The 13,686-nt window shown below is 40.8% G+C and overlaps 1 protein-coding gene across 3 annotated transcripts in view; it reads left to right on the top strand.

Moving 5' to 3' along the window:
• The window catches only part of gas7b (growth arrest-specific 7b), a 55,955-nt gene that overhangs the window by 29,847 nt on the left and 12,422 nt on the right, over positions 1-13,686 (top strand). For all 3 annotated transcript variants that reach the window (XM_069518026.1, XM_069518027.1, XM_069518028.1), the window contains exons 5-9: positions 1,848-1,901; positions 5,025-5,114; positions 6,981-7,096; positions 7,296-7,370; positions 12,205-12,283. In XM_069518026.1, the coding sequence (XP_069374127.1) occupies positions 1,848-1,901; positions 5,025-5,114; positions 6,981-7,096; positions 7,296-7,370; positions 12,205-12,283 (414 nt within the window). The remainder of the gene's footprint in view (positions 1-1,847; positions 1,902-5,024; positions 5,115-6,980; positions 7,097-7,295; positions 7,371-12,204; positions 12,284-13,686) is intronic.

Below are 13,686 nucleotides of genomic sequence, written 5' to 3'. Positions count from 1 at the left end.
TTTGCAATACATGACATATTACTCGCGTTATTTGGCATTGCACGATCACAACAGAATATTGTTGTCCTAAAGAAAATACTAGAACAGGTGAACAAGCTTAAAGGTCCAGTGTGTAAGATTTAGATGAAAGGGATCTATTGGCAGAAATTTAATGTAGAATAATCCTCATGATGTTTTCACTAGTTTGTTTCATCTAAATTGTATGAATTGTAGTTTTTTTTACCCAGAAAAGACCCTTTATATTTAAATACTTTATATTTACATCGAGGGGGTCCTCTCTATAGAGGCCGCCATGTTTTTTACATTAGTCCAGACTGAACAAACTAAACACCTTTTGACTTTTTATGACAACTGAAGCTGCCACAGGTTCTTTTTCATGTTTGGAAGGAGAGGGTGAGGTGAGGGGTGTTCAGCTGCAATATGCAACTTCAACACTAGATATCACTAAATTCTACACACTGTACCTTTAACCCATTGTTAACCTTTCATCATTTGTATATCTGTGAACATGATGTGAGTCCGTTCAGGTAGATTTTCAACAACTCTCACTATCCCACACTGCTTCATCAAGCTAGTAGTGCACTGTGCTTCTCCTTTCCTAAATCCTCCTGGCTTCTCCCCCACATGTCTCCTTGACCTTGTGACCATTTCCATCAGGGACCAAGTGGTTAGGAAAGGAGATTATTTGGACTTTTCAAATGCCTCTGTTTTGATTGAGAGACCACTAATGGCTAAGGTTGCATATCTACACTTAATCAGTAGTATAAATAGTAAAAACACATTTTTGCTTACATTTTTCCTCTATAGTCATGTCCATGCAATGTACAGCAGCGGCCACTTACACAGGCTTTTTGTGAGACACAGTAGTGAACTAATTCAGTGCCTCTATTATCTGTTGTGGGTAATATGTCTCTCTGTATCTTTAATATAACATATGGTAGTTTGATTAATTGCTCATAGTAAAATTATGAGCTTTATCATGTGATATGGGCGAGATAACAATGTAATAATTCAACTAAAATCAACACCAAAAAACATGGAACGACAACTCACTTCTTATATCATCTTTATGCAGCCATTGAGATTAATGAGCTATTATAACAGTATATGATCATTTCAGATGATCAAATCCCCTCCTTCTCTCTTTCTCTCCTCATTATTAATGGAGAGGCTGGCGGCAGTTATAGCAGATTAAACCCTCCTCCAGTATCTGCTCTCTTGATCATAATTAAGCAGGCAGCCATGGCACAGTTATACAGGATCCACCCACCACTTATTCACTTCTCGTTTCTCTGCTTCCCTGCATCTTACACTCCTGCACTGACACACACACACACACACACACACACTCAATAAATATAATAAAATCACACTTCTGCCGCTATAAGGATAATAAGTCGTATTGAAGGGTTGTTCACTATTTCATTCAGGACAGCAGGTGTTTAATTCCCAGGAGCTTGTTTTTCAGTTCACTTTATATGTGTACTGTATTATTTTCAGCTTGACTGTTAGACATCACACACACACACACAGACAGACACACACACACACACACACACACACACACACACACACACACACACACACACACACAGAAAGCCAACCATGCTTTGCTCTGCAGAACTATCTCCCTACTATGCACAGCAACACACACACACACACTGGCACACAAACTTACACAGCAACAGTAGCAGCAAGAGCAGTGAGAGAGCACCAGCCAGAAGCTTGCAGTGCTCGCTTGGAAAACAACTGTGTGCGTGTGCGAGTGCCAGTGTGCGTATGTTGAGAAAATCATGTCGGACACAGAGGACGGAGGTTTTGACGGAGCGTCCTTCTTCTCTCTGCAGAGCCCAGGATCAACGTCACCCACCAGGAAACAGAACAAGGAGACCACGTTCACGGTGAGTGTCAAAACTCAGGGGAACTAACTATGTACTCATAGTTATGGAGCTAAACTCATTTCGATTGGGGCAATATACAAACTCAGATCTTTACTATGACAACAGTATATGTGTTTTTTTCCTCTCATGTGGAGTTGTTTGGTTCTTGTTGTCAGTTGCTAGCACACAGATACACAGTGACATCATCCTATCAAGCATCCAGATCTTTTCTCTTCTGTTGTCAGGCCGTTGCATCCTGTTTGGCCTCTTGCTTGGTGTAAAGCAGAGGTGCTGCTGCTGCTGCTGTGATGTTGTGAATTTGTCTGTAGCTTATTTTAAAACCGCCTAAGATTTTGGGAGGCTGTGTCACAGATCCCATAGTGACCAGGATGAGGCCATCGATAAGCAGACGTAAACACAAAAGAGAGTGAACGAAGAGAGCAACACTAGGGTCCAAATTACTGGCTACTGATATTATATGACTTAAAGAGGTCATTTGTGTTTTATTGCTTAGCCCTTTTTCCATTAACGGAGTGCTTTTTCATTTGGAAGTCATTATGGCAGATTTGCTGCTTGAAATCCTGAGCAATGTTTGAAACTGGCTCTTGGTTTCAGACAGAATTAGTAAAAATGAGCTTCTTGTATTTTGGTAATGGTTAATTTTGCTTGCTGAAATACAGCGATTACAATCAGAATTGATCAGTTTTAGATGGTTTAATATTGTTTTACTCAGTAGAGTCGTTTATATTTCCCCAGGTCCTATGTTCTCCAGATTGATATGGTTCATAACAGGAAAATGACGAAAGATCCTATGTTGCCAGGTTCCCATGTTCCCCAGCTCTACAGTCAATAGCACTAACAGGGGCCTGAAAAAGACTGTATTTACTTTACTTATTCACTAATTGGACACGGGCTATTGTGGGAACATGAAAAGGGCAGTTCTGCCATATGGCTCTCAGTATAATAGGCCTACACCTGAGGGAACATTAAATTCAGTAGGGATAAGGTTAAGGCTTTTGTGGTTATGGGTGTGTTGAATCCTCGTTCCATTAAAATTAGATAATACTGAAGCAGGTCAAATTTGGCCCAAACAGAATAGGAGGGTTAACATGTGTTGCAAGTGTTAAAACAAGACTAGGCTGTCACTGTTCGGAGGAGGGGTATCTCTAAAGGTCAACAGTTTAGGCCACTAAAGGTCAGGAAAGAGTGCCGGAAGCGGCGTGTGGACGTGAATGCAAACAACCTAATCCCATCATTGGAGACTGTTAGAAGCAAATTTACCCTCATCGAGCAGAGGTCAGTTCAAACCCGGCTTTCTGTCAACCGCTAGATCTTAGCAGTGATTTCCATCCTCTTTCATTGAAAAATCCAAATAAAAGAAGTTCAGATAAATATGAAGCCATTCCCCTCAAACAAATTATACACTTCAGAAGCCAAGATAAGGTTGAATTAAATGGCCTTTTCTTTTTTTCCCCCTGCCATTTCAATCTGAATATTGGATCTGGAAAAGTCATCAGTGAAACAGAATTTGTCTATTTGCACTGAAAGGCGAAGCTTTGGCATTAGATAAGGGTGCCGCTCTCTGGTGCCGCTGAATAGAAAGAGTGCATCCTCACTGCAGGCTGTTAACCCCCAGAGGTTAATTGGAATGAATGTGAGAGACGAGAAAGGTCCTTTTGTTTTCTGTTTTTCTTTATTTGAAGACATGTATCTTCATTTATTTTATTGTCAATGTGTTCCTTCACTGCTTTCTTCATTACCACATGTTTTACAAATTCAGAAGGTTAGAGGGGATGTCTATTCATGACATTTTCTGGATGCACTGTGTGTAAGAATGCAAATGTCTGAGTTTGTTGCTCTGAACATTCTTCAGAACTTTGTCTGGAAAATATCAATGTGAGAATACAGCAGGAAGATTTCTGGAAAGTTCACAGTTAGTGAGTACATGAACACGCGATAAAGTCAAAACTGGAGGAATACAAATATCTCAGAATGAAAAATAGTTGACATGCACCCAGACGATGCAAATGAAGAAGTCAACCCTGAAAGACAACAAGATTCGAGAGCTTTTGCCATTTTTAATGGGCTGTAAACAAAGACCCTGTGCTTTCCGCATCACAATTTTTTACGTTACATCCTGCCCCCTGCATTCTTTACCCATTATGTTCTGAAAATGTCCCTGTTGTTGTGAATGCATCTGACCCAGACTACTGCTGTGTTCTGAAAAGCAAAGGGAAAGGCAAAGTCCGACCCAATTTTCAGGACATTTTTCAGAGTCAACAGCTAATACAAGAGAATAACTAAGCTCCTGATCACTGTGAGTACTTAACTGTCGTGTACTCTGTCCAGTCCTATTGAGCATCACCCGAGAACCCGATCATACAGTTCACAGCAGGGAGTCCTGCAGCCAGCACATTCAACAAAAAGAGGATTAGATGCATAAAGATAATTTAAGGTTCTGGGACGTTTTGGAATCCATCAGAATGTTGGGGTAGGGAGCAGAGTGATGAATCCCAAACCTCAAAGGCTGTGTATTGACAACGACGTCCTCAAGGATGCAGTGCACAGAGAAAAGTGAATGAACAATGCTGGGTCGATTGGATATGTCTTCTTTATTTTGGGTTTGTTTTCTCTGAGCTGCTAAATGTGTGTGTGTTGCCAAAGCAACAGAGTGCAGACTATACCTTGAATACCACAGCTGAGGTTTGTGTGTGTGTGTGTGTGTGTGTGTGTGTGTGCGTGTTTATGTGTTTGTGTGTGTGTGTGTGTGTGTGTTTATGTGTGCAGGGGGAATCTAAATCTGTTTACGCCATCACATTATGAGCAAGTCCTAGTCTGGTATATAGACAAATGTCAAGGTAAAGATTGTGTTAGGTTCAGGGGAAGTTGTTGGTTAGTAGTTAGGTAAGTAGTGGTTAAACTTAGGCTCCAGGGAATGAGTGTAGTTAATGTAATTTCCCCTGAAGGCATGCATACAAGACTGTGTGCGTGTCTGTGTGTGTCTATAAACACATGGAGCACTAATTGTGCTGCTGTGCAGTTCCGTCGCATCAAAGTCAAGTTTTCTGTTGTGATACTTTAAACAGTCCCATTAAACCGCCCTCCCTGTGGTGCTCTCTCTCTCTCTCTCTCTTTCTCTCTCAGATTAACTGTGTGACGTTCCCATTGCCTGCATTCATGCCCGAACAACAGCTGCTGAAACCAAACGAGTGGAGCTACTGTGACTACTTCTGGGTAAATCTACCTCAACATTTAGGAGGCTGTAAATCTGTTCTCTATCGCCCCATCGCACAAACTGCTTGTTAAATATCTCCTACTGCTGGAGTCAGCAAAAATCGTACCCTCACTCACGCTTTCCAGGCTTATCTCTGATGTCTGTTGGAGATTAAACAAAAAATATAATTCTCTGCAACTATAAATACAGACTCCTTATATATTTATAATCTTCAGATATTTATCTTCTTTAAATCTGTATCTGTTGTGCGATCATGATGTATGTGTAAACAGCATATGCTAACTCACAGAAAATATCATTCCTTCTGCTTTAATCAAAGTATGATGGGAAATGCAGTCGCAAGCACCCTTTAAACATTTATCATAAATGAAAAAAGAAATCTAAATGGAATGACATAGTGCTCAATAAATTTCACTTTTCTTTACTACTACTAATCCATAAAATGTAGCATCAACATCGCTCCTTTATTCAAAATAACTGTGTATCCACTATCCATTTATACTGTGCAGTAGGGAAATTAATAATTTGTGATCCTCACCATTTGGTTTGATTCTGATTCTTGTAGCACAAAATGACATGTCCAGTTAAGTTGTGGAGATACCAACAGCAAGCATTAGTATTCACCACTTTCAAACCTCACTTTTCAGTCTTTTTGGTATTGTGGTTGGTGACTAATGATGAGAACCTCTTAATGCAGGGAGGAAAAAACAGGTTGTGCAAGACCATGAGAGAGATGATGTAACAAAGGAAGGTGGAGGAGGAAGAAAGATCTACATGAGCATCTTGAACAAAAAGAAGAGAGCAATTCTTTTCCATAATTATCTTCTTCCTGTGTCGACACTGCTGCTCTCTCCAATAAATCATTAAACGAACATCCCCAAGATTCCTTTTGGCCAAAACAGCATTGGATCCTTTTTATCTTTTGACGTGCCTCTATATTTATGTCATCCTCGCTGCGCTGCATGCAGAGTAGCAGCATTGGCTTTAGTAACGGACAGTGTAGCAGGATGATACATTAATAGTAAGTGAATGGAGCAGAGGGAGCCAGCTGGTTTCTGCGGCTCTGTTTGGACATCTCCCACCCCTGCGGTGTAATCTCTACCAGGTGTGGTGTGTGGGGCGAACACAGTAACACAGTCGATAACACAGTGAAAAAAGTAATTAGAGAAAGTGGAAAGAGACGTTTTGATGAAAACAAGTACCTTTTTATGAACCAGGCAACTCTCAGATCCTCTATAGTTCTGGCCTCTGTCTGTGTTTACATGCACCGAAGGAACCAGTTTACTGCACTGATCTGTTTTCTTTACCATCACATAAACAAGAACCCTGTAATCAGGAGAACAGAAAATTAGTGCAGAAGCACTCCATCCTGGGAATCCTGGGAAACTGACTTATTTTGAAAGTTTAACTTCAGCTCCTGTCAAAACACACTGGTCGGATTTAAACAACATGAAACGCAACAAGGAGAAATATAAAACATATAGTTTTCCAGCCTCAACCATTGTATATCAAAAGTGTATTATTTTATTATTAATAATTATCAAGGCAGAGGAACACAACAAATGTTAACAGACATTAGAATGACCGTAAAATAGCTGCCATCTCTGCATATTTAACTCTTTGTTGACTCTAGCAAAGAGCCTGTTCTAAACTTGCATGTCAGGTATATCATATTCACTGGACTTACCTCATTGTCTAATAATCCCTCAGTAAATTTAAACCTCATGTTATTCTGCTGCATTACCTCTTTGTGTTTGTCAGGGAAGATGCAGCAAGTGCTTCATTTCATTGTGCTGCTTGGCCAAGGTGTGATATTCTCATGTTTGCTGCTAAGTATTTGTTTGTTCAATGCATTTCTCTTGTAGACTGACAGGAAGGATCCCCAAGGCAACGGTTGCATCACAGGATTCGAGGTTCTGCTGCAGAAACAGCTGAAGGGGAAACAGATGCAGAAAGAGATGGCAGAGTTCGTACGAGAAAGGTATCGGCTTTGCTTTCCGCAGGTTACCATGAACACCATGCACTTCCCATTAAACAGACTCATAAAACAGTTCCCCTTTTTCATGCTCATTCATGTACATCACTTAGTTGCACAACACAAAAAGCCCACATGGAAACAGTCAGTCAGTCAGAGTTGCATGAAGGCTATGTGGTAATGAAACTCTCTACTTCCCTCTCAGGATAAAGATAGAAGAGGAGTACGCCAAGAATCTCTCCAAGCTCTCCCAGATCCCTCTCGCAGGCCAGGAGGAAGGGTGAGCTACTTTGTTCTTTGGTGTGTTTTCTGGAGAAAGCCTTTCTGGACAATAGTGGAGCTTGACACACACACACACACACACACACACACACACACACACACACACACACACTACAGGGCTACATGGAAGATGTGAATTAAAACAAAAACACCAGAAAAGCTGGACTTAACTTTCCACTACGCAGCTGCTTTGGAGATGCAGGGGCAGTAAACGATCTATTTCTGGGCTCCTTGCACCACAGTATATTTTGCAATAATGATGTGAGGCATTATTGTGACCATTTAGGCCAAACTTCTTCCTCAGAAGGTCAAAGGTCAGGGTCAACTACAGAAGAAAAGAAATAAATTGCTTTGTAATAATTACCTTAATCAGTAACGTCTTGTCTACACCACTGCAGATATTTTGTGAGTTTGAACTTATTCTCCCCTACATTAAAAAAAAATCTCCGCCCACGACCATTGTTTTGCAAGATATCTCCGTCCAGCTGAGAACACAAAATTGGCTACAAACGCACAAACAAGCATGTCGGGCCAGCTGGTGGCGATAAAAGGTACCATCAAATAAGAACGCTGTAAAATTGGGCGATGCAGATGCCTTTGAATGTCAGTAATGTGGTGCAGTAATGCTAAATTTAGCTGCAAACTTATAATTACACCTAGCAGTGTGAACCAAACGTAGAGAAGGCAGAATATAGCCGCCATTGTTGTTGTTTCTGTTGTTTATTACACAAAGCAACGGTGAGCATGTGAGTGCTCTGTTTTGCATACACAGAGGGATAAACAGAAACCAAATGTGTAACCAATGCACAGACAAAAAGTAATACATATAGTGCTCAGTGGAAAAAAATATTTCCTCCTGACCCCATTTACCTCCAAAATTAGTTGTTGGTCCCCTGTTGATTCTAAGGAATGCTATAACCCCTCCCTCTCCTGGTTTCTCCTAGATAATTGTTTGACACAGAAAAGAATATGAAGCAAGTTGATAAAAGCCAGTGGGGTAAAGCCATTTAGGATGTGACACAAACCAGTGGCAGTTGGTCACTTTGGTTGGTAGTTCAGCCTTGCCTCTGCTTGACTCCCGTTTCACATCATCCTTGGTTTGCACCTGTAAGAACTTTCTATGTTGACATATTTCTTTGTTCATCTTCATCGATGTTGATGTTAATGATGTACCTGCTTGTAGCAGTAGCTGCTGTACTTACTGCATCTCGGCTGCCCAAACACCAATCGCACCTCTTGGATTTTTGACATTTGCACTGTTGGCTATTTGAATAAGTTGAAGCCTGATATTTATATTTAATCATGTAGTAATTGGATTCTGCTTTGGATCTTTAATTTGTCTGGAATGAAAATGGTGAAGTATCTTGACATGAGGCAACCTCATCGTTCTTCAAATGTAACCCTTGACCCTTGAGATAGCCATAGTCTCACATTATAGCCTCTTCTGTCTTTTTACCTTGTTATAAATACTAATAAGAATTAGCCAGCCAGGCAGACGGCTCCTCAGTGAGCCAGCCAGTCAACTAACCATCCAGGCAAGACATCCCAGTGTGAGCTTGGGTCTGGAGTCCCTGCCAGTGATGTTGTGAAACAGTATGGCCTTCCTGTAAATCACTGCATGCTTTGATCTCAGTCCTGCAGCATACTTCAGCTATCAAAAGAGAGTGGAGGAGAGGAGGGAGGGAGAATAGAGGTATAGATGTAAAAGTGGGGTGGTAAGAGTGAAGATGAGGGTGATGAGATTTGAGGAGACAGACATTTAGTTGTGTGTTGGGGGTTGGAGTGGAAGCAGGAATCCAGGGAAGCCCTGCAGGGAGAAGGAGTTTGCAGCCACTCCTCTTTCCTCCAGCTTGGCAGCAGAGGGGATATCACGCTGAGGGCAGCTCTTTGTCGGATTCTCCGAGGGAACGCAGAGACATGGAAAGTAAAGTCACAGGGAGCTGAGAGGGGAAAGGCCATCTAAAGAAGCCCCCAAAGAGTAGAAGCTGTGATTTGTAGAGACGCCACCTACCGTGTTGTTATTAAACTCATCTTTATTAAGAGATTCCTCAGGGACACAGTGGGAGTGCATAGCAATGTCACTGAATGTCAAAATCATCAGTCTGGAAACAAGTTAAAAACATAATCTAAGTATATTATTACAACATCTCATTGGTATTTTTCTCAGGCTATTACATTAGAAATAAACTTAGATGGTCCAGCTGATGACGTTTATGTGAAAAAGTTATTTCAGAATATAACAGTTGCAAGAAGGGAAGCGATCTTTTCAACTTAACAAATAACAAATAATAATAAGTATAACAACAATTATTCACAAAATAGGTTTTTATATGTATTTATTTATTTAAACATGGAAAATATGGCCACATTGTAACATCTTATATAATATGTTGTTACTGCGTGAAATATATTTTAATGGAACTTTATAAAGCTTTTGTTTGGGGTATTTTTTCAGTGACAGTTGAGACCCAGCCAGGGGACATGGGGAGGTGGGAGGGGTATTACACCAGTAAAACCATATCACATTACAGTTTGTTGGAGTTAAAATCTGTACTGCTGTTTGAGCTGGCAAGCAAATTTTTGGGTAACATAAGCCTTAGTCATGGAAAACTAAGACGATCTAACTCTATGTAACAGTTAAAAGAAGAATTAACGAATAATGAAGTTTAATTTATAAGAATCAAATGCACTGTTGCCCCTTAAGCAAAGTTAAGAGGTTTGCTGCTAGCCTAACATGTTCAGGTGTGAGCAGTAATAGTTTCTGCTGGCTAATGTTTGCAAATTTAGATGTATGCTGTCCATTCATCCATCCATCCATGTTCTTACCTGTATCTGAGATTGGATCCTGCATGAAGCTGTCAAAGCAGCAAGTTTCAGAAATTTCTATCCCCTGTCACGCGTTCTAGCTTCTCCTGGGGGATCCTGAGGTGTTCCCTGGCCAGATGGGATAAGTAGTCCTCCCAGCGAGGTCTACCTCTGGGTCTGCTCCAAGTTTGGCAGACCCTGTTAAACCTCCAATGAAAGGCTCCCCCTCGTATTCGTGATCTTGTTCTTTTGGTCACATCCTCAGAGCTCATGACCGTAGCTGACAGTCATGAGCTCGACTGGTTAATCTAAAACTCTCCATTGCGACTCAGCTCTCTCTACAGCTGTTGTCTGCCTTTATGACTATCTACTGTTACTCTGACATTGTCTGCCTAAACCACGTAGAAATGGACTGTAGTCTTTATTTCATGAAAAGTCTACACAAGACCAAGAAAGTGGGGAAACTGTAATCTGCGAGCGACCGTGCAAGCAAGATTTAGCTAGGCTTACCCTCCCCTGCACTGTTTATTTGCATATAAGAAAACTCCTCTTCATATTAGCATGGTAATAGAGGGTCAGAGTGGGATGGAATTGTCCTATATAGAATCCAGATTATGCCAACCAGCTTAGTCTGCCCACACCCAGAAAAGTGCAACACAATACTTTCATTATTCTCTCCCTCAGGCCGCTCTGTTGTCAGACAACACAATCGCTGTTTTGTTGGTCCGTTCCTACCATCCGACCGGCCAGAGCCCAGAACCAGCCGCCTATTTATTCCTGAATTTACCATTTGTTTGGTAGAGATGTAGCTGCGAGGCATGTGACGACTCTTTATTGCAACCCATCATGCACTGTATTGGTTCTGCTGGATGGCGGAAGCACAGGGAGGGAGATTCATTTTCCTTTTCACGTTTTTTATTTGCAAGGGACTGTCTGTCACTGGGGACTGTAGTTCTTCAGGGACATGACGAATAGAATTTAGAACGTGTGAATAACATTTGGTGTGGTGCAACTTTTGCAACTTGAAATGATTGGAGATATGAACAAATGTGTCTTATAGTTGTTTGTATGTTTTTCATAGTACAGAACACAAAGATTCAATGATGTAGACTATTCACTTGCTTAAAATGTTAAATTCCTTTCGAAACAACACGTTTGTACACACGTTTGGACACACATTCTGCATGTGTGTAATGCAGTATCCACTAATGTACAGTCAATACCTTCCACCACCTGCTCCGATGGGACGTATGATTTATTGCAGTTGGACTGTCAAAGCACAAAAACTATTAGACCCTTTGTTGCTGCTGTAGCGCTGCAGGTGCCAGACTTTTCTCTGACAGTGTTAGGAATGTTTTGGATGTCAGTCTGAGGGAATTCCACACATGTCTTCATTCAGAGCGATGCTTTGAAGTGTCCAGCTTACCCACACAGACGGCTAGTTCCAAACCCAGAGCCTCATGGCTGGGACTCTCTTGCCTGCTGATGATTCTTTTACTGTCCGCAGCTTGACGAACTATAAAGATGATTTCTTTCCATTACCTGTCAGTTCTATTCTGGAATAATGAATCACTGTATCCGGCCGACAATTATTATGTAATGTGCATCGGTCAAATTAATTTTAACGCTTATCTACAAGAACAATACGAGCCCTCTCAGCGTTATAGCCCCCAGCTGTGGTGAAAAGCTGAACTCATAGGCAAAGAATAAGCTGAGCCATATCTCATGTCCAATCCTAATCATCTGTTGAACTGGCTGAGGACCTCAGCTCGGCTCTCAGAGATTTTGTGTATCTGTGAACTTTAACTCTGACTCTGCCGCTGAACCACATGTGTGTGTTTGTGTGTATAGCGGTGAGTGTGTGTAATAGGATTCCCGCTGCAACTTCCCCAGCTGTGTCTTACCCCCCCCTTTCCCCAAGACTTTCTGCTTTCCCTCCATGTCTTTACGTAAAAAGTGTGTGTGGTCCTATCTGGTGTAAGATATTAAACACATACACTCTCTCCCTCCTCCTTATCTGTTCTCAGGACTCTGGGGGAGGCCTGGGCCCAGCTGAAGAAGAGCCTCACAGACGAAGCTGAAGTTCACCTAAAGTTCTCCTCAAAGGTAATTCAGCACATTTTATTTCATCTCTGCAAAGCTGCAACCTGCTTGAGGAGCATACCTGAAGTCATGTTAATGAACAATTAATGACGAGTGACTGTCTCCTTCTTGATTTCATTATTAAAATTTGTTTTTTGTGTTTCATGTTTGCACAACAAACAACCAATGTAGTTACAGTGCAGAGGTTACCAGTGTGTGCAGACTGCTTAGCCTCTGGTCTCAGAGTTTGCCAGGTTCCGCCCGGTATTTTCTTCGATCTTTTACTTTACTTCTGTGTACTACAATGAAGATGGAGTCATGAAGCTTCACGAAAGTGCAAATTCTTTTCCTGAGCTTGAAACATTTTCAACTGTGCTGACACATCTTCACCTCAATCTGTGCAGCCCAGAACAAGTGTCCTGGACACTGCATATCAGTCTTGCTGCAGATTTCACTTCACATTCTGAACACAAAATTATTGGATGTTTTGATTCAACAAAAAGTAAATTAGAACTTGGGAGATATGTAATGATGTAATACTTAGCACCTTTTTGGTTCAAGTTTGTATTTCAATAAATACAAGTATTTAAATAATCAAATCACCCACAAGGCAATGCATATCATAACAAGTATATCTTAACAGTGATCTATGTACAGTAAACAGGCTTTCACGTCAAATGTACACAGTGAATATATAGGAATCAGCAGGCGTTTCCTTGCTATTAATGAGGGCAATCAATTGAAGAAGAACCTGAAGATTCCTGTGGATAGAATAGATGATAGATAAGATATGATACAATAGAATAGGGAAGTATAGTGTAAGGTAGGATAGGGAAGGAAAGGAACACACATGATAGGATAGCATAAATGAAAGATGAGAGGATAGGATAGAATAGATTCATTTAGGGAAAGGTAGGATGGGGTAGGGAAGGGAAGGATCAGACATGATAGGATAGGATAGATGATAGATAGGATGGGATTCAGGTTAGGATCGGGCACAATACAATATGATTTGAAGGATGATAAATAGGATAATTTTGTAAGTGTGCTCCAGATAACATGGTTTACATCATCTGTCTGACGGCTTGTTTGCAGACCATATGATAAACTCTGGTAAATATAGTGTTGCCATGACCACAATTAAACAAAAGCTAAAACCTGGGAAAAAAATGATTCCAGCTGTAATAATGTAGAATTGACTTAGACTTAGAGGTTTACGTTTAAAAATAAGAAAACCAAACATACAAATGTGGAAAATATCTAAAAATCTTGCCATCATCATAATCATATGACATTTTATACCTTGGAGCACAGAACTGATATGGGTACCATGGAGTATTGGACTTGTTTAATAGTTTGAATTTATATTGGCTCAGCCGCCTACAGCACATGTGACTAACAAGGAACATTCTGTACATCTACACTGA

The sequence above is a fragment of the Paralichthys olivaceus genome, chromosome 21 (genome assembly GCF_024713975.1).
Source record: "Paralichthys olivaceus isolate ysfri-2021 chromosome 21, ASM2471397v2, whole genome shotgun sequence".
NCBI classification, from domain to species: domain Eukaryota; kingdom Metazoa; phylum Chordata; class Actinopteri; order Pleuronectiformes; family Paralichthyidae; genus Paralichthys; species Paralichthys olivaceus.
This window is presented reverse-complemented; position numbering and strand designations above follow the sequence as displayed.